General features: G+C 40.0%; 1 protein-coding gene across 1 annotated transcript in view; it reads left to right on the forward strand.

Annotated features, from left to right (window-relative positions):
• Positions 1-10,739: 10,739 nt before the first annotated feature.
• The window catches only part of PDE4B (phosphodiesterase 4B), a gene marked incomplete at its 5' end in the record, with an annotated part of 229,830 nt that continues 216,276 nt past the window's right edge, over positions 10,740-24,293 (forward strand). The window contains 2 exons of the mRNA XM_083361117.1: positions 10,740-10,819; positions 17,906-18,135. Coding sequence (XP_083217243.1) covers positions 10,778-10,819; positions 17,906-18,135 — 272 coding nt within the window. The remainder of the gene's footprint in view (positions 10,820-17,905; positions 18,136-24,293) is intronic.

Below are 24,293 nucleotides of genomic sequence, written 5' to 3' on the forward strand. Positions count from 1 at the left end.
GTTTGGACCAGATAAGTTTCAGTACATTCTCATAAGTACACACAACACCTTTCAATTATTTTGGATCATGTTTTAATCAAAGAAATCTGGGGAATAATTCTGTAGAGTATCAAACTGAGATCTTTCTCATTCTGCTACCCAAGATCCTTTGTAATGATGGTATGAAGAATTAGACCTGGCATTTCCTTGCAAGCAGCATGACTTTCAACATAACTACAAATACTGACCTATCTAACAAAGTTAATCAAATTTTATTGTACCTAGTGCTATGTTTTCAGGAATATAAGTAGTATACTTCCAATATGTAATGTCACCAATGGGAAAAAAAGTTTCTTTGGAATAATTGATGATGAAAACTTGCAAAAATTATGCTCCACAATCTTCCAAGGAACTCAGTGCAATGTGAGTTCTACAGAGATCTAAGGTGCATAATCTCTCTCTCCCCCCCTCACCACACTTGTAGTTTTTGTATTTTTGCAGATTAATAAGCTGTATATTAGAATCCTTTTCCAGAAATAGTTTTTTAACAGAGCTGTGCATGCCTCAGAAAGTGATTTGAATCTCCCGCAAAGCATAAGGCCTTTCATTAAAGTGGTCTGGGTTTTTTTTCTCCACACTTTCATATGAGCTCTAAAACAATCAAGCAAGCCAACTAACAAAAAATGTAGCTGCTTTAAGAAACCCACTTATTAATGCAATTCTTAAAGCGGCAACAGACTTTTACAGGCTCCCATAAAAGCACGAAAAAGCGAGGCTTGCAGATCTGTGCTGTGCTTCTGTGAGGGCTGAAGCAGTTCTTCCTAATTATTTTCAAACTATACCCAACACTATGTTATACAGTAATAATTTTCCATGAATAATATCAGTATAGTAACTTTTAGCAATAACAAAGCTCTGTACTGTCAAATAGAATTACTATATTACTTGTGAATAAAATAGTTGCTATACATTGGGTGGCATGATGACTTTAGCGGTAAGATGCTGGGCATGTCGGCTGCAAAGTCAACAGCCCAAGTTCAAGATCCAGGTGCCGTGGGACAGGATGAGCTCCTGTTCTCACCCCGGCTCCTGCCAGCCTACCTGTTTGTATGCAGGTGCGAATAGATACATAAGTACCACATCAGTGGGAAGCTAACAGTGCTCCATGATGTCATGTGGGTCACATGACTGTGGAAATGTCTTCAAACAGTGCTGGCTCAGTGGCCTTAAATCGGAGATAGTCAGCTATAGCTAGCAAAGTAAAATCAGCAAGGATTCCTTTACCTTTTTATACATTGTGCCATCCATGTGTTATTTTGATTTAATTCCCGGAGTATTTTAGGATTTCTTTTGTAATTCATATAACACGAAAAATCCACTCATGAAATTTCTTAGCTCAGTTTCTGACTGTTAAGAGATGACTATGTGCTATGTTTCTATCTGGCTGAAATTCAGTCTCTGACAGAGCAGTGTGTGTGCATCATCTTCATATGCCAAAGAAAATAACTTCAGGAATTTTGCATTGGAATTTTCTATTTCTTTGTCTTGAGCAGCTATGGAGGATATAATTGCAGGAATGAGAGCAAATCTGTTTCCAGAAGTACAGTATATATTCTATTCAATATCGCCCATTAATTGTTAAAATTTGTATATTGCAGTTTTGTTCCTTATTACCTGTGACTCAGTCTGCTTTAGTTTAACTTTGCATGCTTTCACTTATAAAACACATTGTAAATCACATTGAATAGAAATTATTCAGGCAGCTTTGTTTTTCAGTATTATCTAATTTCTAATGTGTTGTTGTATTATGAACAATAGAAATATAATGCTTGTAAATCGGGTTTAGTATCAGAGTGATATGCAGACTATGGACAGTTTTGGTCACTGTCAATGTTGGCTGATAAATATCATACCTTTGATTTGGCTGACTGGCAGATGCTACTCTTTTGGGGAAAACTGTAATAGTTCTAAAGGTAAAAGGTAAAGGTTCTCCCACACATGCATGCTAGTCGTTTCCAACTCTAGGGGCCGGTGCTCATCTCCGTTTCAAAGCCGAAGAGCCAGCGCTTGTCCGAGGACGTCTCCGTGGTCATGTGGCCGGCATGACTAGACACCAAAGGTTCACGGAACGCTGTTACCTTCCCACTATAGTGGTCCCTATTTTTCTACTTGCATTTTTTACATGCTTTCGAACTGCTAGGTTGGCAGAAGCTGGGACGAGTAACAGGCGCTCACTCTGTTATGCGGCACTCGGGATTCAACCCACCAAACTGCCAACCATTTGATCAACAAGCTCAGCATCCTAACCCACTGAGCCACCGCATCCCATAATAGGAGCCTCTCGCCTGGCAGCCCGGAGAAAGTGGTCGTCTGAGCGGCCGCTGCCCGACAGGCCATCATCGCCACAGTTGGTTCCAGTTTTCATTCCGTTTCCCTTGTTGGACGGGGTGGGGTGGTTGGTTCGTTATAAAGAATAATAGTTCTACAGAGGATTATTAGCAATCAGAGCCACAACATAAGATGTGCAGGAAGCTGAGGTTTTTCTACTCTATATATCCTTTATACTGCCTTTGTAATCTGATGGGCACATGGGGAATTAACCATAGATGAAAATCTCAACCAGATTTGTATGACTCAGGGAGCCATGCCTGAAATAAATAAACCTTTAAAAACTGTAGGTACCCTTTTCAATTTAAGTTAGCTGTTGATCCAAGTTCACACTCTATTATTCATGACCATACCATGATTTCACACTCTGTAAGAAGTAACTTGCCCTTACCTATTAAAGAAGATCCATTAATTATGGCCCCCCCGAAGCCTGAGTTTGCTCCGGACCTTGGGACGCCTCTGCTCCAGGGCTTTGGAGCAGAGCAGGATACAGCAACCATCCCTGCCAGCAAGAGTGAACTTTGGATTACTTGGATGCAGGCAGAGCTGTACAGGAGAATCATGTCAGAGCAAGTATATGATCTTTAACTCAGTGGATTTTGTGGAGATTTTTAAAAGTGAAAGTGCGCAACAGAATTGAGTGGGCGAAAATGGCTGCCAAATCATCTAAAGTTCCCAGAGGCGCGGGGGCTTCCCCGGTGCAGCAATGTTCGTTACAGGCTTTAATGCCCCCTCCCCCTGCACCTGCACCAGCTTTCACAGTAAAAGATTTGCAGGATGTTTTGCAAGAGGCTTTGAAAAAGCAATCCCAACAATTAGCTGAACTTATGGAAGAGAAGCTTACAGAAATGAGGGCAGACATCTTACTTGCATTTCAAGGCATGGCCGTTTGTATTGAACGTTTGGATGAGAGAGTGGAAGAACTTAGCCAAAATAATATCAGATTAGATGCTAAAATGACGGATGCTGAAACTGTGATGGATAAGATTGATGATGATTTAACCTTGGTGCACTACCACGAGATGGAGTTCGCCGTGAGAATCAGAGGCTTAAAAGAGGATTCTAAGGAAAATTTGAAAAAAGTAGTTTCAGAAGCCCTGGAAGGTGTTTTGGGGTGTCCAGCAGAAGATATTATGGTGGATATAGATAAAATATTTCATGTTAATTCATGGATTGCAAGACAAAGGAAATTACCTAGAGATGTGGTGGTTTATTTTACAAAGAGAGCAATTAGAAATGAGGTTATTCAAGCTTTTTATAATAGTAAATTTGCAATTGCAGAGCAAGAAGTTTTAATTTTAAAAGAGATCCCTCCAAGAATTTTAAGGAGAAGGAAGGAGTTTGCTTTTTTGGCAGAAGAATTAAGAAGACGGGATATTCAGTTCAGATGGGAGATTCCAGTGGGTATGGTGGTGATGTATGCAGGCACGAGACATCGTCTTCTTACAGTTTTACAGGCATGTGATTTCTATGCCAATATTTTAAAGGCAGTCCCTATACCACTTTTGGAATCTAAAAAGAACGGTGAAGGAGAGTGTCAATCACAAAGTAAGAATGTACAAGGTGCTGAAGGAGTTATGCAGCTGAAAGATGGAGAATTCCAGAAAGTTACAGGAGTGGATCAAATTTCAGTATCATCGGAGGAGGTTAGAGACCAAAGAATGACACGTGCTGCTGCTAGACGAATGAGACAAGAGCAAGAACAGCAGAGAGTTATGACGGCACCTCAAAAACTTACTTACAGTGAAGCAGTGGGAGGAGCGCGACCAAAGAGAGTGCAGGTGATTTTGGAAGAGGCGCTCCAAAAGCTTCAGGTCGCAAAAGATGGCGACAAAGCTTCTAACCTGGAATGTTAATGGTCTAAATTCACCACATAAGAGAAAGAAAGTATTTCAATATCTAAAGCAATTTAAAAACGATGTTATTTGTTTACAAGAAACACATATTAGAGGGACGGATCAAAAGTATTTGGTAAACTTGAGGTTGGGTATACAGTTTATTGCTTCTGCGACTGATAAGAAAAATGGAGTGGTTATTTACGTTAAGAATACTTTGACAGTGACTTTAATTGAAGCAGATAAACAAGGAAGATATGTTATGATTGAACTATTAATAGAAGGCAAGAAAACGCTTTTGGTTGGACTACATGCTCCTAATCAACAACAAGGAGATTTTTACAGTTTATTACAAGCAAGATCATTCAGTGGGATTATAATTTTTTATGGGAGATTGGAATGGTGTTTTGAATGTACAAATGGACAAGGGAGGTCTTTTTAAAAGCATCTCAAGTCATGCTAAACTGCCTAAATCTTTTTTTGAGATGAAGGATGACCTGGAATTGAGAGATGTTTGGAGAGAAAGGAACTTGCAAGAAAAAGACTTTACTTTTTTCTCTGACAGGCATCAACCTTTTTCTAGGATTGATTTTGTATTAACTACTAATGATTTTTTTCCTAGGATTAAGAAGATCAAGATTTGTCCAAGAACTATATCTGATCATAGTCTAGTATGGTTAGAGATAGAAAAAGATAATAGAGATAGACGGTCTTGGCGTTTAAATGAAAATTTGTTTAGATACCAGGAAAATGTGGAAGAGTATAAAAAACAGATGAAGGAATTTTTTAAAATTAATATGCATAAAGGTACTTCTATTGAGATGGTTTGGGATGCAAGTAAAGCTTATATGAGAGGTGTATTAATATATTTGAACAATAAACATAGATGTAAATTGGAATTTAGGAGGAAAGAATTAGAGGATGAAATTAAGGAAAAAGAAAAGGCTTTAATTCTGAATCCATCTGATGGGAAGATTAGAGAGGTAATTACTTTATTAAGGGGTCAGTTTGATAAGTTAATGGCAGATCAAGTGGCAACTAACTTACAGTATGCTAGACATAATACTTTTTGTAATGCTAATAAACCAGGTAGATGGTTAGCTTACTTGTTAAGGAAGAAGCAAAGGGCTTCTAATATAGATAGAATAGAATATAAGGGTAAAGTAGTGCACCAGCAGAGTCTTATTAAAAAGACTTTTGTTGATTTTTATTCTAAGCTGTATGCTAGAGATAAGATTAGAGATGTAGATATAGATGATTATTTGACAAAAGCTAATATTCCTGTTCTTACACAAGAACAAAAGGAAGGGATGAATCAATTGATAACTGATGAAGAATTTTTTTTAGCAATCAAACAATTAAAAGTGGGTAAACCGCCGGGTACTGACGGTTTGACTGCCGTGTATTATAAAAACTTACAGTTAGAAATGGTGAAACCTTTAAGGGAATTCTTTAAGACAATTCAAATGGGAGGAGGGGTACCTCCATCCTGGAAGACTGCTTTTATTTCCTTGATTCCGAAGGAAGATCAGGATGCTACCCAAGCTAAAAATTATAGGCCAATATCGCTTTTGAATACTGATTACAAGATATTTGCAAAAAACTTAGCGAATACATTAATGAGGGTAATACAACAAGTGATTCATGATGATCAAACTGGATTTATAAATGGTAGACAAATGAAGAATAACGTGAGACATATTGTAGACTTATTGGAATTTTTGGATGCTGAAAAAGCCTTTGATCAATTGGATTGGCAATTTTTGATGAAAGTATTAGAGAAAATGGAATTTGGGGACAAATTTTTACAACCAATTAGGGCAATATATCAAAAGCAAACAGCCCGTATAATAGTTAATAATAGTTTGACTGAACTATGTAATATTGAAAAGGGCACAAGGCAGGGGTGCCCATTGTCACCTCTATTATTTGTTTTAACATTGGAAATATTACTGATTAAAATACGTGACTTGGAAAAAATTAGGGGAATTCAAATAAGAGATCAGGATTACAGATTGAGGGCGTTTGCAGATGACCTGGTTGTTACAGTAACCCAGCCGGATTATTCAGTTGTAGAATTGATGGAGATAATAATGCTATATGGGAAAGTTTCTGGATTTAAGATCAACATACAAAAAACTAAAATATTGTCTAAAAATATGACAGTATCACAAAAGGATGTTTTAGAAGAGCTAACGGGATTTGAAATAGTTAAAAAGATATCTGTCAGCCTCAAATGTGAAGTTATATAAAAATAATTATGAAATGTTATGGGGAAAAATACAAAAAGAATTAGATAGTTGGAAAAAATTACAATTATCCTTATTGGGAAGAATTGCAGCAGTGAAAATGAATGTTTTGCCAAAATTTTTATTTTTATTTCAAATGATACCTATACTTAAAAAGGATTTAAATTTGGAGGAATGGCAAAAAGGAATTAATAAATTTGTCTAGGCAGGGAAAAAGCCACGAGTTAAATTTAAGATAATGCAGGATACGCATGAAAGAGGTGGTCTTAAAATGCCTAATTTTAAATTATATTATGAGGCTGCTGCTTTGTCAGCGATAAGTGACTGGTTTAATTTAACACAAGGGAGATTATTAAATCTTGAGGGTCATGATTTGTTATTTGGTTGACATGCATATTTATTGTGTGATAAGAATGTGGATAATGTGTTTAAGATACATATTTTAAGGTATGCTCTGTTGCGAGTTTGGAAAAAGTATAGACATAAGTTAAATTATAAGATACCCATTTGGGCAATACCTAAACACGCAATAGAAAATATAAATGTGGGATTTAAACATGATGAGACTACATATAAGGAAATCTTAAGTTTAGAGAGGAATGTATGGCAATTAAAGCCATATAATATTTTAAAAGAAGAAAAAATTGTAGAAACTTGGTTTCAGTATGGGCAATTACAGGCTAGATGGAAAGAGGACCAGAAAGTTGGTTTTTCGATGACTGATGAAAATTTGGTAAAACAAATTAGAGATCAAGGTCAAGCACATATAAAAAGGATATATAATGCATTGATAGAAATTGATTCAGAAACGGAACTTGTTAAAGACTGTATGATAAAGTGGGCTCGCAATTTTCAAGAGGTTATAACAATGGACACTTGGGAAAAGATCTGGGTTAGAAATGTAAAATTTACACAGGCCCAAAACCTAAGAGAGAATTTTTATAAAATGTTTTATAGGTGGCATCTAGACCCTAAAAAATTAGCAAGTATGTATCCGAACTGCCAGCCCAAATGTTGGAGGTGTGGTTGTGAGGATGCAACGTATTTTCATATATGGTGGACTTGTAAAAAGGTTAAAGCTTTTTGGATTAAAATTTGGTGGAATATGCAAAAGATATTTAAGAAAAGGATAAAGTTTTCTCTGCAATTGTTTTTATTGGGTATTATTACAGATACTACTGTTATAGATACTAAGTTGATGTTGAATTTAATTACGGCAGCGAGACTTTTAGTAGCGCAATATTGGAAGAAGGAAGAACTGCCGACTATAGAAGAGTGGACTTTAAAAGTTTCTAACTTGGCGGAAATGGCAAAGATTTCAGCGTATTTGAAAGACCAATCGCAACAGAGATACATTGTGGAATGGAGGAGATGGACTGAATATATTCAGAATAAATATGGGACTAAAAAGTTTCATTTAGCATTTGAATAAGTAGTGGATCTATATGATGTATAACTAGTTAGTAGTTATTTTATTAATATTTTGATGAGTTAAAATGCGATAGAATTTAATGTTTTATTGTTGTTAGCATATTTTAGATTATGCTTGTTTGTATTTTTATACCCTGTATTCAGCTCTGGGAAGTCGGGGAGGGGGGATGGGAGGGTAGGGAGGGGTTAGGGAGAGGGGAGGGGGAGGAGGGGGGGTTGTATTTAAAAATGTATTGTAAAACTTTTCAATAAAAAAAGAAGATCCATTAATTATGCAGAATTTCTGACTGTTAAATCATTACTACTCCTGGAAGGGGGGGGGGACCCTGGAGGACTGTACTCAAAAATAACATTGGTTCTTCTTCTATGTCAATGATGTAAGAGCGCTTCAACTTGTTCTCATTTGGATTACTTCTAGTGCTAACCCATTAGTTAACTTTAGATCAGAAAGTTGCTGTTCAAAGTTTATAAAGTTTGTGCAGAAGGATTTGGATTGTTTAAGCAAGCAGAATGTCTTTATAGTGATTTTGGTTTCCCAATTTGATCTAAATGCATTAGCAGTAACTAGTACTCCTGAAATATTATCAATTATAAAATATGATTTTCTTATTTTGAACAGTTTTTAAGGGCAGATAAAAATGTTACTAATAAAGGAGAATATTTGTAGCTCGGGGTTGACATGCACGGTCCTTTGTGATCTCTAAGCTTGCTTGTTTTCTTGCAGATGTGCTAGAACTGATGATGTTATCTAGTTTGGGTAATGAAACATCTGCAAGAAGCAAACTTAGAGAGGACCCCTCAGATAAAAATGTTTTAAGGTGGATCTTAGTCATTTGCAAGAACTTTGAAATAAAGAGTTGGAATACACTATATTGAAAAACTACTGTGTAATAAAGTAATATTAGGCATATTTCTTATGGTCTTAATGTAATTCAGCATTTTTTTTCATTTTTACTGGACTTCTCAGACTATTAAAAAGATTGGTTGTCAACTATTATGCTGGAAATGTAGAACAGTGGTGGTGACACTTATACATACAATATGATTTGTTTTATTTGTTCCATTTTTGTTTAATTTTCATATGGTTTTAATATGTTTTGGGGCAAAAGCAATAAGATTTAAAGAAGAGTATTGTCATTTTGAGCTTTATATAAAAATGTGGAAGGTATATGTATGAGATGCAGCTGAATGAAAAGAATTTACCTATTTTCCAGTCGGTTCATGCTCTGTGTTTAACCTGGATCTAAGTTGACAAAACTAAACTTAAATCATCATATACTATGTGGTCAAAGTTTAGCTATGTATTTAAAAGTGAGGTATTTGTAATTAAGCACGATCTTCTGCTTAGCACTGTCCTTTTTGTATGCCAAGGTACAATTCTAAGCAAAGCACCGAGCATCTTTGGCCAATTATCATTATTTTTAAAGAAAATATATGTGGTCCCTTTGAGATCTATAGGTTTTGTGAAAAGTGAAATGGTACTAGGGGCTTGCACATTAAAACAATGTGCAAGCCCCTAGTACCATTTCACTTTTCACAAAACCTATAGATCCCAAAGGGACCACATATATTTTCTTTGAAAATAATGATAATTGGCCACTGATGCCAATTAGATGCCAATATATTCAGAATATTCAGAATAGAGAATTTGGTAAGGTTCCAGGCATAACTTTCATGGTTATCTATTTTAACTTCTGAAACAACAATATTTTAGACAGTCTAACAATCTATAGCATAATATTTAAACATTTTGATTTGAAAAAGCATACTTTTTATCATCAGTATTGAGTAATATGCACACAGCTTAATTCTCACCAATGGAGTGGAAGAATTGTTTTTCTTTTCAGTTTAACTCTGCACAAGTTTAAACTATGCAAAGAGAAGTAGTATAATGTAGTTGAATTAATACTGATTTTCTCATCATAGCTGAAGGAAATTAAAACTGGTGACAATATAATTATACCTTCTATAAAAGATCAGAACTTTTATACTAGAATGCATAAAGCATGATATCTTAGTTTATGCAATCCTTTTAACCACTATAAAATCATTGTAGGGAATATCGCAATGCAGCCTTTTGCAACCACAGTGATTTTAAAGAAAAATAAATATAATAATTTACACAATTATTTACATATAACAATTTACACAATTATTTACATATAATAATTTACACAATTAAATAATCATAAAACTAAGATTCTGACATGATAATGGGCTTATTTTAGGATGACATGGTACAGAATTTTATGTAATTACTTTTAGATAGTGAGTGGGTTCCATCTTGACTAAGTGAATCTGGTTAAATATCATGTATATCAGGGGTATCAAACTCAATTTTATTGAGGGCTGCATCAGCATTATGGTTGCCCTCAAAGGGCCAGGTGGGTGAGGCTGGGTAGGCGTGACTGGGTGGCCAGCTGAACGTGGCTGGTTTCACACAGCTCATTCAGTGTGGCTGACTCAGTATGGCCAGGAGGGTGTGGCTGGGTAGGCGTGGCCGGGTATGTGCAGCCAGCCCCGCTCTGCTGACTTGGGATGGCTGGATCGGCATAGAACAGCTGCAGTGGTTCACTTAACAACTGAGGCAAGAAAGGTCATAAAATGGGGCAAAACTCAACAAACGTATCACTTAACCACAGAAATCTTGGGCTCAACTGTGGTCGAGGACTACTTTTTCTTACCTGGTAGGGAAAATATCATGTTCATGAATAATTTGTCAAACATTTCTACCATTCTTGGCAATGTACAAACCAGAGCCTTGTTTCTATTTTTAAATTTGAAGACAAATACTGAAATATTGTTTTCTCTTTCCTTTTTTGACCAGGTTTATTGGTTAGGTAGAAGCACAGTTGAAAAGGGTGCTTATAATTGAAGTGATTTTCCATCACCATCATGAAGAAAAGTAGGAGTGTAATGACTGTCCCTACAGAAGGTGTAAGTATAAACACACATACATACATATGTCTGTCCGTCTGTCTGTTTCAGATAAAATATAATTAATCCCGTATTGTTGTTAGATACTTATTAAGGCTTTAATGCTGATTGTATTGATGGCTTTTAACTTGTACGTAGTGTCTTCGGTTGCAGAACTGTTATGTTTTGGGATTGGTGAGACATTGACAAGGCGATTGGTGAAAACAGCAACATGTTTATTAGATTAACAAATTTTGAACATACTCCTGCAAATACTTTGGTGGCCTTCTCGACCACTCCGAACATCTCGGAGCTGCTGGTGGTTCCTGGTCTACCAGCTCACCTGTCAGACTGGGTAGACCAGGACTTTGACACCTGATTGCTATGGGCTAACCTGTGTGCCTTTGGCTGGTCTATCCCGGTAGACCATGGCCAAAGTCCATTGGTGGAACAGTTTCAGCTGAGCTGGGAATTGGGGCCGTCTGCCGGTTCAGCTTAGTGGGTGCAGTCTCTGTGTTCGGGGGTGATTCGCCTACCACTAGTGCCCCGTCCCCTCGACTGGAAGTCTCGTCAGTGCTTGAAGACTCCAATGCTAGGCTGCTGTCGTGTCGACTCTGGGGTTGGCTTTCCCATGAGTCCTGAGCCACCAACTGGTTCGCTAGCCTCTGACGCAGTTGGTCGATGTGCCGGGGGAGTACTCGACTGTCTTCCAGGACCACTTCGTAAGAGAGTGGCCCTGACACCTTACCAACCACAGCTACCACCTACAGTGCCCCTTGACCGTAGTTCCATGCCCAAACCCGGTCACCAACTTGCAAGCTTTGCGGTGGCTTTGGCTGTGCTGTGTCCAAGGCAACTCGGTCTGGAAGCAGATGATCCAGCTTAGTGATTAAGTGCCGTCCCCATCTAGGTTCTGCTGGGCTTCTGCCTGTTGAAGTGCAGGGAGTCGTGCATTGGCAGAGTAAAAAGTCTGCCAGCCTATGCTGCCAGTCGCTGGTTACGATCCTCTTTAAGGATTCTTTGGTCGTCCAGACCATGTGTTCTGCTTGGCCATTTGAGGCCGGGTGAAAGGGGGCTGAGGTGGCGTGCCTGATCATGTTAGCCCTCAAAAAGGACTGGAATTCTGCAGCGGTAAATTGAGCCCTGTTGTCTGATGCTAGAACGTCGGGCAACCCATGTGTGGCAAAGATCCTGCGCAGTTCCTGGATGGTCCTGGCAGTAGGCATAGTTTGGACTGGGGCGACCTCTAACTATTTAGAGTGACTGTCCATGACAATGAAGAGCAGCTGTCCCTGGAATGGTCCCGCAAAATCAATGTGGATTCTTCACCATGGAGCTTGCGTGGTTTCCTAGCAGTGGTCTTGGACTTGAGGCATTTTGGGCATGGATTGCTGGCAAATGTAGCAACTGTGTACTTGGGCCTAAATATCTTTATCTAACCCCAGGCAGCACAGGTAGCTTCTCACGAGTGCCTTCATCTGCACTATTCCCGGATGTCCCTCATGCAGAGACTCTAAGACTCTTGGCCTCAAGGAGTTTGGGACTATGACCCGACTCCCCCAAAGAATGCAGCCTTTGTGAACTGACAGCTCATCCTTTCTCATACTGAAGCTCTGGAAGTTAGGCCCTGGACTAATGTCTGGCCATCCTGTGAGCACTCAGTTCAACACGTGACTCAGTGTCTTGTCAGAGGCTGTCTCAGAAGCCACATCCCCAGCGTGAAAGGGAGACTCCGGCAAATCCTGTATAGCCAGGATGTGAACAGCTGGAGCGGGGTCTGGCTCTAAGTGCGGCAGGGGCAGCCTGCTGAGGCCGTCCGCATGGCCTATTTCCCTGCCCGGTTTGTGAATTAGCCTGTAGCTATAGGTTGAAAGAAAGATGGACCACCTCAGCATCCGTGGAGAGAGGATCTGAGGTGTTCGTTTGTAGTGAACAGACCCAGAAGTGGCTTGTGGTCCATAAAGACCGTGAATGGGCGACCATACAAATAGTCATCAAATTTTTTTATACCTGCCACTATAGCCAATACCTCTTTATCTATTTGAGTGTAGTTGTGTTCTGCCGAGGACAGAGTCCTTGAATAATAAACAATGGGAGCTTGCCTCCTGTCAGCCATTAAATGGCTCAACACGGCCCCCACTCCGTATGGGGATGCATCACAACAATGCTGATAGGCAGCTTTTCATTAAAGTGTGTCAGTACTGAGTTCGATGACAGCAGTGATTTGACTGTCCTGAAGCTTTTCTCATGGATGTCCGTCCACTGCAATTATGCCTTCTTGTCCAAGAGCCTGTGTAAGGGCTCTGCCACTGCGGCTTTGTGTGGAAGGAAGGCATGATAAAAATTGAGCAGGCCTAAGAATGCCTGAAGCTCCCCCCTTTGACTGGGAGCCTGCTGAATTGCTTTGAGCTTGGATTCTGCTGGATGAATGCCTGCGGCATCTATGCGAAACCTGAGGAACTCAGTTGAGTCTACTCGTATTTTGCATTTTTCCTGCTTCAGCTTCAGCCCCGCTTCATGGAAATGCTGAAGGACAGCTCTGGGCCATTCTGCCAGTACTTCTACTGACTCCCCAGCTATGAGGACATCATCGAAATAAGGACACACACCTGGAATCTTTTTGAGTGTGTACTCCATTACGCTTTGGAAGAACCCTGGGGCCACACTGACCCCAAACTGTAGGCGCCGAACCCTGAATGCTCCCCTGTGGGTTACAGTGGTCTGAGCTCCTGCCATGGCATCATCCATGGGCAGTTGCTGGTAGGCTTGTGCCAAATCCAATTTGGCGAATACGCGACCTCCCTGTAGTGATGCCAAAATATGGCTGACTACAGGCACCGGATATACATGTTGTTGAAGTGCTTTGTTAATAGTGCCCTTATAATCCACGCATATGCGCACCTCACTATTGGCCTTAAGTGGTGTAACTTTGGGGGTTTCCCACACACTGCTATCTACTGGCTGTAACATGCCTTGTTGCACCAGCTTGTCCAGCTCTGCATCAATTTTTGGTTTGAGGGCAAAGGGCACTCTGCGAGGCTTGATCCTAATGGGGGTTATGGTTGGATCAAGATGGAGAGCTGTCGGAGGTCCCTTGTACTTGCCTAAACTAGGCAAATTTGCAAATTCCTGGCAAACTGCTGACAGGTCTGCTGCTTTTGTTCTGTTAATGCCAGTCACATGGATGCCCAAAGCATCAAACCAGTCTAGCCAATGAGGCTTGTGTGTTGGCGCTCGACTACTACGATGTCAAGGGGACCCTCAGACTCTTTGAACTGTACTCTGAGCATAGCTTCTCCTTTAACCACTACGCAGGAGTTTTGAAAATCCATTAGCAGTAGATTTGATGGCCTGAGTTTAACTCTTCTGCCACTACGACCGCAAATGTGGTTAAAAGTACCTTGAGACAATATAGATAGGGCTGACCCTGTGTCCAGTTCCATGTGGCATACAACTGCTTTGAAGCTTGACCTTGAATCTAAGCTTTTCTTTAAGGGGGCGATGGGCACCAGTTCTAAAAACGCTCCTTCGACTGGAGCAATAGCCAATTCTGTGTTTTCCCGGGGGCCCGGTACCTTTCCTGGGAAATTCTTCCTGTGGAACGTCCCTCAGGTGACCTTTGCAGATGGCAGTGATGTGGATTTGTTTGCCACATGCCCGGCACATTGCTGTATGGAACTTGCACTCTGAGTGTCTGTGTCGGCCTCCACAGCCCGCACATCTACTGAAGGAAACTGCCTTCTCAAATAGCCGCTGTGCTCTTTCTGGTAACTTCTGCAGCCAATCGATCTCATGGTCCATGTCGGGGTCCTTGGCTCTTTCAGCGTCCTCATGGTGGATGGCTTCTGGGCTAGGAGTGTTCTTGGAGGGCCACAAGGCTTTGACGGCTCACCTGGCAGCTTCTTCGACCATTATCTCTCTCAGGGCATCTTGGAAAGTCTAGGTTTCCTTTGCAGACAGCTTCTGCTGAAGTTCCCTGTTCCTCAACCTGCATACCAAATGGTCTCTCTTCGAGGTCGCATAGGTGGGCTGCCTTTCAAAGCGCGGCAACAAATTCGGCAGCTGACTCATGGTTGCTTCTCCCTTTTTTCGAATGTGTGTCTCCATGCAATGATGGAGAGCCTCGGCTCGAAATGTTCCTTTAGCTTTTTCTTGAGCTCTGGGTATGCGACCAACTCTAGTGAAGCTGGCGCGACTAGGTTCTCGGCTATATCGAATGTCACCTGGTCACACACACACAGAAGCGTTGCGGCCTTTAAGCCATTTTTGCTAACATGGTTAGCTCTCAGATAGTTTAGGTTTAGGTTTAGGTTTATTATATTTGTATACCGCCCTTCTCCCGAAGGACTCAGGGCTGTGAACAGGGCACATATAAAAATACAGAGTACAAAAATTAAAAGAGAATTAAATAGGAGCCCGAGCTAAAACAATAGATAGTAATATAAAAATCCGCAATAAAAACCCCAACACATCCCCCATCAGGCCAGGCCGGCTTGTTCAAATAGATAGGTCTTCAGACCGCGTCGGAAGGAGCGAAGGTCAGGTGCCATCCAAAGCTCAACCGGCAGCTGATTCCATAAGGCCGGGGCGCCCACAGAGAAGGACCTCCCCCTGGGGGCCACCAAACGACATTCTCTGATCGGTGGCACCCTGAGGAGGCCCTCTCTGTGGGAACGCACAGGGCGGAGGGAAGTTGACGCCGGCAGCAGGTGATCCCTGAGGTACTCCGGACCCATGCCATGTAGGGCCTTGAAAACCATTACCAAAACCTTGAATCTCACCCAGAAGACAACTGGTAGCCAATGCAGCTCGCGGAGCAAAGGTGTAACATGGGAGTATCGGGAAACTCCCAAGACAACTCTCGCGGCTACATTCTGTACCAGCTGGAGCCTCCGACTCGCAAAACATACGAGCTCCACCTTTCGGGATGCGACACGTCGAACTCCGACATCTTGCTGACCTTGGCCATGGTGAGTTGTTACTGACCTCTCAATGCCTTGTGCTGCTAAGGGCTTCTGTGTTGATCCTAGGGATGGGTCCCTTAGCAAACTTCGACATCTTGCTGACCTTGGCCATGGTGAGTTGTTACTGACCTCTCAATGCCTTGTGCTGCTAAGGGCTTCTGTGTTGATCCTAGGGATGGGTCCCTTAGCAAGTGGGTGCCTCCAGCATGGCTTGCTGGCAGGCAGAGGGGGGGGGGACATGGTTCCTACCAGGGCACTGATACCTGGTCTTACCCCTAGTGACTTCTGGCTCAGCAGCACATCCCATTCTCGTTGCCACTGTTATGTTTTGGGATCGGTGAGACATTGATGAGGCGATTGGTGAAAACAGCAACACGTTTATTAGGTTAACACAGAAGCAGCACTAACTGCCGCTTAACTTCTATTTATACAGAGCACCGCTAGGCGGTGGCCAATGGAATTAAAGCAGTATTTCCCACCTAAAACAAGCTAACACTTCTGGAGACATGGCAGTTAACTATTACTTAACGGTTTCCAAGTAATTTACATCATGTATATAACAAGAACATTGTCCAAATATAAATTTATTGAATAAATTAATACTTTGTGAAGAAAACAAGTTATTATAAAATGATGGTTGAAGATGATAAAACTTTTAGAGATGGCTAAATTAACTTTTTTGCTTAGAGAGAAAACAATATATTTATGGCTGACTGGAAACCCCTTTATAGACTGTTTGCATAAAGTGGGAAAAATGTACTTATGATTTGAATGAACCTTTATTGTCAAAGTACAACTATGTGTACATTGTTTTGATGCTAAGATAAATACTGGATAATAGAAAGGAATTAGCTTTCTTTTATAATCATAAAATAAGAGAATTTTGTAACTGTATGTATTTTTGCTGCAAAGCAGATAGGAACCACCTTCATTTTATTTTTGTTTCTGCATTTTTGTCTTTTTTCTTTCTTTATTTTTCTTTTTTCTTTTTATTAGTTTGTGTTAGTTTTTATGTTCTTTGTAAAACTCGTAATAAACATTTATATAAAAAACATTATATCCTATTTTGTCATCTACCATAGGATAGTCTCCAAATAAAAGTGATATTGATCAAATATATGTCTGATGTTTATCAAGTGCTCTAATACATTTTTTTAAAAAGCTCAAACACTAACATATTCTATTAGGGGTATTGTTCTATCCTTGATAATTTTAGGTAACTTTGTGTTATATTTTCTAGCTCTACAATATTGTTTAAAGAAGAAGCAGGTGTTTGTTTGAAATATGGTTATCCCATAAGATCTTGGCATTTTTATTTCCAACATTTTTTTCTTAATGACCAGTGACAAAGACTTTGGCTTTTAACAATATCCATATGCATTGTCAACAATTTCACTTAAGTAAGCATCCTATCCAAAGTTTTTTTCTGATTTATATGTAAGTAAAATTAAAATTTTGGTTTTGCCCAGTGTACATCTCTTTACATATACTTTATTCAGTGCTTCCAATTTTGTTGTCTGTTAGCTCAATTTGGGCAAATATTTCTTGCCTTTTTTTCAAGCCCTTCAGTCAACATTACTTTCTTACTGTTGTTGAAGGGTTATTGGCTCCACTCCAATGGGACTCTTTACTTGTATTTAGCCTAAATAGTGTTTCTGATCATTCAAACAATGCAACCATATCAATTTCAATTTCTTTTCCATTACATAGAAAGAGAGGTGTATGTGTGATAATGCTTACATCCCAGTAGTTCAGTTTTCATTTAGTGTCTGAATAGGGTTCAAATCCTAGTTGGGATTTGCAAAAGTTGAAATGAAATTTTGGGAGAATAAATTAATGCTTTGTGAAGAAAGAAAACAATTTATTATAAAATTAATACTATAACCTGTTGAGTCATATGTAAGAGTTAATGATGTGCTTAATATTTACATTCAGACTAATGGTTGAATTGCAGCACATTTCATTTTTCCTCATTTGTAACTTTTCTTTTTAGTGTGAAATTCAATGCTTATTTTAAGAATCCATTTTATAGGAACTGTCTGTGTTCAATTTTGTAATTAACTAGTGCTGCAATTCTAAATTTTTATACTTAGCTTTATGAAATTGCTTCTTATGTAATTCAGTTTTTTATTTGTTCTTTTAGAGTGCAAAAGATTATTTGGAATGTCGTCTCAGCAAGTCTTATAGTGCATCCAACAACACCCTCGGCATAGATCTCTGGAGGGGAAGAAGGTGCTGCTCTGGTAATTTATTATTACCACCGTTATCGCAACGACAGAGTGAAAAAGCAAGAACTCCAGATAACATTTCTAGACCCACAACTTTGCCTTTATTGACGCTTCCTAGTATTGCCATCACTACTTATCAGGATAGGTAAGTTGTTTCTTTACGATTTAATTGTGCAACTTTCTTCCTGATACTGAAGTTGCAGACATATTTAATAGGGATTAGTCTACTATACATTTTTAAAAAATGGTCTGATTCCATATTTGATTTTAAATGTACTTTCTATGTCATGGCCATCTGACCTCATCAGGAATTAACATATTTTGTGCTGTATCTGATGAAACAGACACAGGGCTTTCCAGGCTACAATGCACACTTGATCATCGAGATGGAAAACTGGTCTAGAAACAGTCCTCCAAATATAAGACAGCAACATCCACAGCAAACTGCAGTTATGCTAAAATAACAACATGATGTTTAATGCAAATACATAAGTCTGGTCTTCTGTTTTGCCACCCCCCGTTGTGGGGTTGTTGAACCATCAAGATAGTTCCGCCCCAGGCGCTTAATGGATCCTGAGAAGTTTCAGGCAGTGCTGGGGTCCCCACCTGCCTCCTTTGCTCACAGCTCGGTTGATACCTTAGTGGAAGCCTGGGAAAAGGCTGCCACGGAGGCACTTGACCGAGTTGTTCCCTTGCGGCCCCTAACCTGAGGCAGATCCCAGTGCGCTCCATGGTTTTCCGTGGAGCTCCGGGAGATGAAGCGTCGGAGACGGGGCCTAGAGAGCTGTTGGAGATCCAGCCGATCTGAATCCGACCGATCATGACTAAGATCCTTTACTAGGTCTTATCTCGCGGCAATGAGGATGGCGAGGTCTAATTACTTCGCTACCGTCATTGTGTCCGCAGATAACCGCCTGGCCACCCTGTTTAGGGTGACTCGCTCCCTCCTTAATCAGGAGGTGAGGGAGGATCCCTTACAGGGTCGTGCTGAGGAGTTTAGCCAACATCTGTCGGACAAAATCGCTCGGATTCGGACCGGTTTGGACTCTGACTGGGCAGAGTCTGACGATCAGGACATGGGTGCTCTTGTCGATGTTATCTGGGAGGAGTTTGACCCTGTGACTCCAAAGGAAGTGGACAGGATTATGAGGAAGCTGAGCTCCACCACTTGTTTATTGGATCCGTGCCCTTCCTGGCTGGTTTATTCAGCTCGGGAGGGAACACGAGGCTGGCTCCAGGCGGTGATATCTGCTTCCTTGAGTGAAGGTTGTTTCCCCTCCGTCTTGAAGGAAGCGGTGGTGAGACCACTCCTCAAGAAACCTACCTTGGACCCAGCTGTATTAAACAACTTTCGTCCGGTCTCCAACCTTCGCTTTCTTGCTAAGGTTGTTGAGAGTGTGGTGGCGCATCAGCTCCCTTCGGTCCTGGAGGAAACTGACTATCTGGACCCGTACCAATCGGGTTTCAGGCCCGGGCACAGCACGGAGAAGGCATTGGTTGCCCTGGTGAATGATCTCTGGAGGGCTCGTGACGGGTTGTTCCTCTGTCCTAGTCCTATTAGACCTCTCAGCGGCTTTTGATACCATCGACCATGGTATCCTGCTGTAGCGTCTCAGGGGATTGGGAGTGGGAGGCACGGTTCTTCAATGGTTCTCCTCCTACCTCCTGGAACGTTCGCAGTCGGTGTTGGCAGGGGGAAAGAGATCGACCTCGAGGCCTCTCGTTTGTGGAGTTCTTCAGGGGTCGGTCCTCTCGCCTCTTCTGTTTAACATCTATATGAAGCCTCTGGGTGAGATCATTCGTGGCTTTGGAGTTGGGTATCATCAGTATGCTGATGATACCCAGCTTTTCATTTCGACCCCAAACCACCCCAGTGATGCCCTCGACATGATGTCCCGTTGCCTGGAGGCGGTTTGGGTCTGGATGGGGAGGAACAGGCTTCGGCTCAACCCTGACAAGACGGAGTGGCTGTACGTGCCAGCATCTCAGGAAACTCAGATCATTCCATCTCTCACTATAGGGGGTGAGTTATTACCCCCCATAGATAGGGCTCGCAACTTGGGAGTTCTCTTAGATTCACAGCTTTCTTTAGAAGATCATATATTAACTGTGACTAGGGGGGCCTTCGCCCAGTTTCGCCTGGTGCACCAGTTACGGCCCTATCTAGACCTTGATGCCTTGCGTACAGTCACTCATGCGCTTGTGACCTCTCGGTTAGACTACTGCAACGCTCTCTACATGGGGCTGCCCTTGAGGACCACTCGGAGGCTCCAACTGGTGCAGAATGCAGCCGCACGAGTTGTGTTGGGGGTCTCCTGATACTCCCATATTACACCTCTGCTCCGTGAGCTGCATTGGCTTCCGGTTGCCTTCCGGGTGAGATTCAAGGTACTGGTTATGACCTACAAAGCCCTACATGGCATGGCTCCAGAGTACCTTAGGGAACATCTGCGGCCGGCATCAACTTCCCTCCGCCCAGTGCGCTCCCACAGAGAGGGCCTCCTCAGGGTGCCACTGTTCGGAGAATGCCGTCTGGTGGCCCCCAGGGGGAGGGCATTCTCTGTGGGTGCGCCTGACCTGTGGAACCGTTTACCGGTTGAGCTCCGGATGGCTCCCGACCTTTGCTCCTTCCGAAGCGACCTAAAAACCTATTTGTTTGAACAAGCCAGCCTGGCCTGATGGGTTTTGTTTTAATTATTGTTTTAATGTAATTTATTTTCTGCATTTGGGCACTGGGGTTTAATTTGTTTTAATTTCTGTATTTTGGGTATTTTGGTATTTATGTCCCTGTTCACCGCCCTGAGTCCTTCCGGAGAAGGGCGGTATACAAATCAAATCAAATAAAATAAATAAATAAATAAATAAGTCACTGGATGTTTGCGATTATGTCCTTATCCATGTTACTTAACCGGGATGCCCATGTATGAAGATAATTGAAATCCATGAATATAAACGCTGTAACTGTTGGTGCAACTTGTTCCTTTGCTGTAGGCACACGAGAACATATTTTGAGTTTTTAATCTTAAGAGTGTGGAACGGATTGTGAATAAGAAGTTTAAAAATATTCTTATGGCAGAGAGGTACAGTACAACCTGTGATGATCAGGCCCTGTTCTTTCCTCAACTTCTGTTCTCCACGAGCCACAGGGTTCCAATTTCCTACATTCATATACTTTTTTTTAGGGTGATACCTGAGAATCAGTTAAGATGTAAAGGCTGCAGATCACTGTAAATCTGCCTCTCTGTTAAATTTTAACGATTAAGTAAATTCAAGATAAAAACAAACTTTTAAGATCTTGTTATGTAAACATCTTTGACAGGTATCAAAGTGGTTTGTCTGTTTCTTGAGACTTGAGGGGAAAGTTTCTCACTTGTACTCAGGAGGAATATTAGCACATTTCCAGGGCAATGAATTAGTTTGTACAAAGCAGTCAGTTTGTAATTTTCCCTGAGTTTCTTTGGTGTCCTTTTGACAGTCCCCCCCCCCCATACAGTTAATAGCATGTAAAGGAGAGTTTCAGTAATCTGGGGAAAAGGCAGAAGGAAAAGATGCTGGATTTAGAGTTTGAAATGTAGATACCTTATACCTTTTCATTTTTTATGCTGTTGTTCAATTTCTAGACCACTTTTTAATAGGTAAAATGAAAACTTTATTTCAGATTATTATCCCAATAATAGTCTGTATCCTCAAAAAAATATTCAAACTTCAATGTTTTTCTGCTTGGATGTTTCTTACTGTCTATATTCCTGAAAGTAGGTTTTTGTCAAAATGTCCATACTCTATTATATCTTTTAGGGTATGAACTGAAGATTTTTCAGTTAGATGACTTAAAATGATTCCTATTAGATGAAAGTGATGTCTTGTTGCAAAAAAAAAAGGAAATAGAAAATACCATATTTATTTGTTCTTACAACTTCAAAATAAACAACAACAAAATCATGCATTTTACCTTACATTTGCTAACAGATTATGATTGAACAGCTTGTTTCCAATTTACTCTTTTAATCTTTATAGGTTTCTGTTATTCTGTGAAATGGTCTTTAAATATAATACTTCTGTGTGCATTTTAAAAACATATTCAACTTAGAGTCATAAAACATCCAGGCAATAAAAATTAACAAAAGTACTTAACAAAATTCCATATGTCTCACGTGGGTGGATAAATATGCTTTTAACAGACTCCGTGTTAGAAATATACATGTAATGAATTCTGGGCTAAGTTTTATGATCAATTTATTTTATGGTAACATTTTTGTATTAATTTCCAGGAATCTTAGGTTACAGGAAGTTAGACAAAATGTTCAGATTTGACACATTATTGAAAAACAGGTTACTGTAATAAAAACTAAGCTTTACATATAATTGCTTCATCATTATAAAGAGGTTTTGGGGAGATAACCATATGCAAAAATAAATTCAAGTATTTTTTAAAATGTACTTTATTTATACTTATCTGAAAAAGGAGAAAAAGAGAAAAAAGCCCCCCAAATTAAAATATACATATATAAATCAAAGCTAATATTACATATACTCATTTTACCCAGTTAAAGTATTAACATTTAAGTCATTTATTTAACAATAAGAGAATGGGAATTTATATGAATGAGATACGCAATTCAAGTTTTTAAATTATCTTCAGCTAGGATTATCAATTTGATTTTTTTTATTCAGCAATAAAATACTTGTTCAAATGCAAAAGGAATATTTCGATCAAATATAATTGAAAAAAATTAGTAACTGAATGTGCGATACAATATCCATTTCAATTATCTTCCTGCTAATTTTAAAACTATTAGTCATTGAAAATTCATTAACATTTGCCAACTCAATTAGTCTTGCAGATCAAAATTAATCTGTAAAATAACTACTAAAATATATCTACTATATCACATAAGTGCATTATATGAATCACTGTTAGTGTGTTAAAGATCTAGGTATTCTGAAGACGCTAACATGATCATGAAGATCAAATCTGAATTAACGTGCTATTACACAGCCCATCTGTCTAGTAGCTAATATAAAACATTGAGAATTCCATATTTGCAAAGATAATTAGACTGTAACAGATTTAACTTTTTAGGGGGGGTCAAATATGCCAATTCCAAAATGGTATTTGAAGGCGAATTTCCCACATACAAAGCTTCCCATTCGTTATTCTGAGAAAGAATGTATGCTTTACAAAACAATATTGAACCGTAAAATTATTTTCTGTCTCTAACAGCTTGTAATATCTATATCTGCTTTATCTGATTCTATAGGAAAATAATTCCGCCTTTAAATTTGCTATGAGAGAGAGGTAGGTAGGTAGGGGGGGGGAGAGAGAGAGTCTCGTGTGTGTGTGTGTGTGTGTGTGTGTGTGTGTGTGTGTGTGTGTGTTGGTAAGAGTTTGGAAGTACTTTGCCAATGTCTCCTTCCTAGGGCTTCGTAGAGCTGAGAGAGAATGACTGGACATTTTGAACAGATTGCTTACAAGGTGATTACATATTGATCTATTTTAAACTTTTCCCAGTTATCGATGTCAAGTTGCCTGTTCAGTTCTTTTTTCTTCACATGCGTTTAACTAACTGGCTTGTTGAAATTATGCTGAGGATGAGTTTAACTTCTATACTGAGCTTGTTGTCAAGTTAAAAACTATTTGTTGTTTCAGGAATACATTCAGGGGCAGTAATACATAAAGTATCTCTTTAAGCTCATATGGACAATTCTATTTCTGTTTCCTTTCCCCAAGAGTATAAATAACCAGACTGTTTAACATTAAGGGACTGATGTTTGAATTTCTGATGTGTAGTGTCTGAAATGTAAATAACCACAGAAATAATAGCATGTCATTCAGTGAAATTGCTATGTTGTGGTACTTTCAGGCCTAAGAAAGACATTGGCATGTGCTTATTTCTTGGGTAATTTGCATTTGCATCTTTTCAGCACAAGGACTCGGTTGAAAGCGACTATGGTCTTCTGTGATTGTATGATGAGAGTATGGTCAAAAGCTGAACCAACTATTTTAGTGTCTGCTGCAGGGTATTTAAAACTAGAACTACATTCTTTTTTTAAATGCTGAACATCTGTTGGTGCTTGTGGGTGGTCAGTTTTCCATTGGCAGAATCTCTGCCTCTGTACACTGTACCTCCTTGCTCCTAGACTTCAGGAGATAAGACTGCTTGAAACATTTGTAGCTCCTTTTCATAGGAACTGATGGCCATACAACTAGACAAATGCATACAACCCAAAGAAACAATATTAGAGTAGACAAAATGTAGGGCTACCTGCAGAGGACTCAGAAAAATCAGTATGGCTATTGTGAAC

This window comes from Vipera ursinii (assembly GCF_947247035.1).
Source record: "Vipera ursinii genome assembly, chromosome: 3".
In the NCBI taxonomy this organism is placed as follows: domain Eukaryota; kingdom Metazoa; phylum Chordata; class Lepidosauria; order Squamata; family Viperidae; genus Vipera; species Vipera ursinii.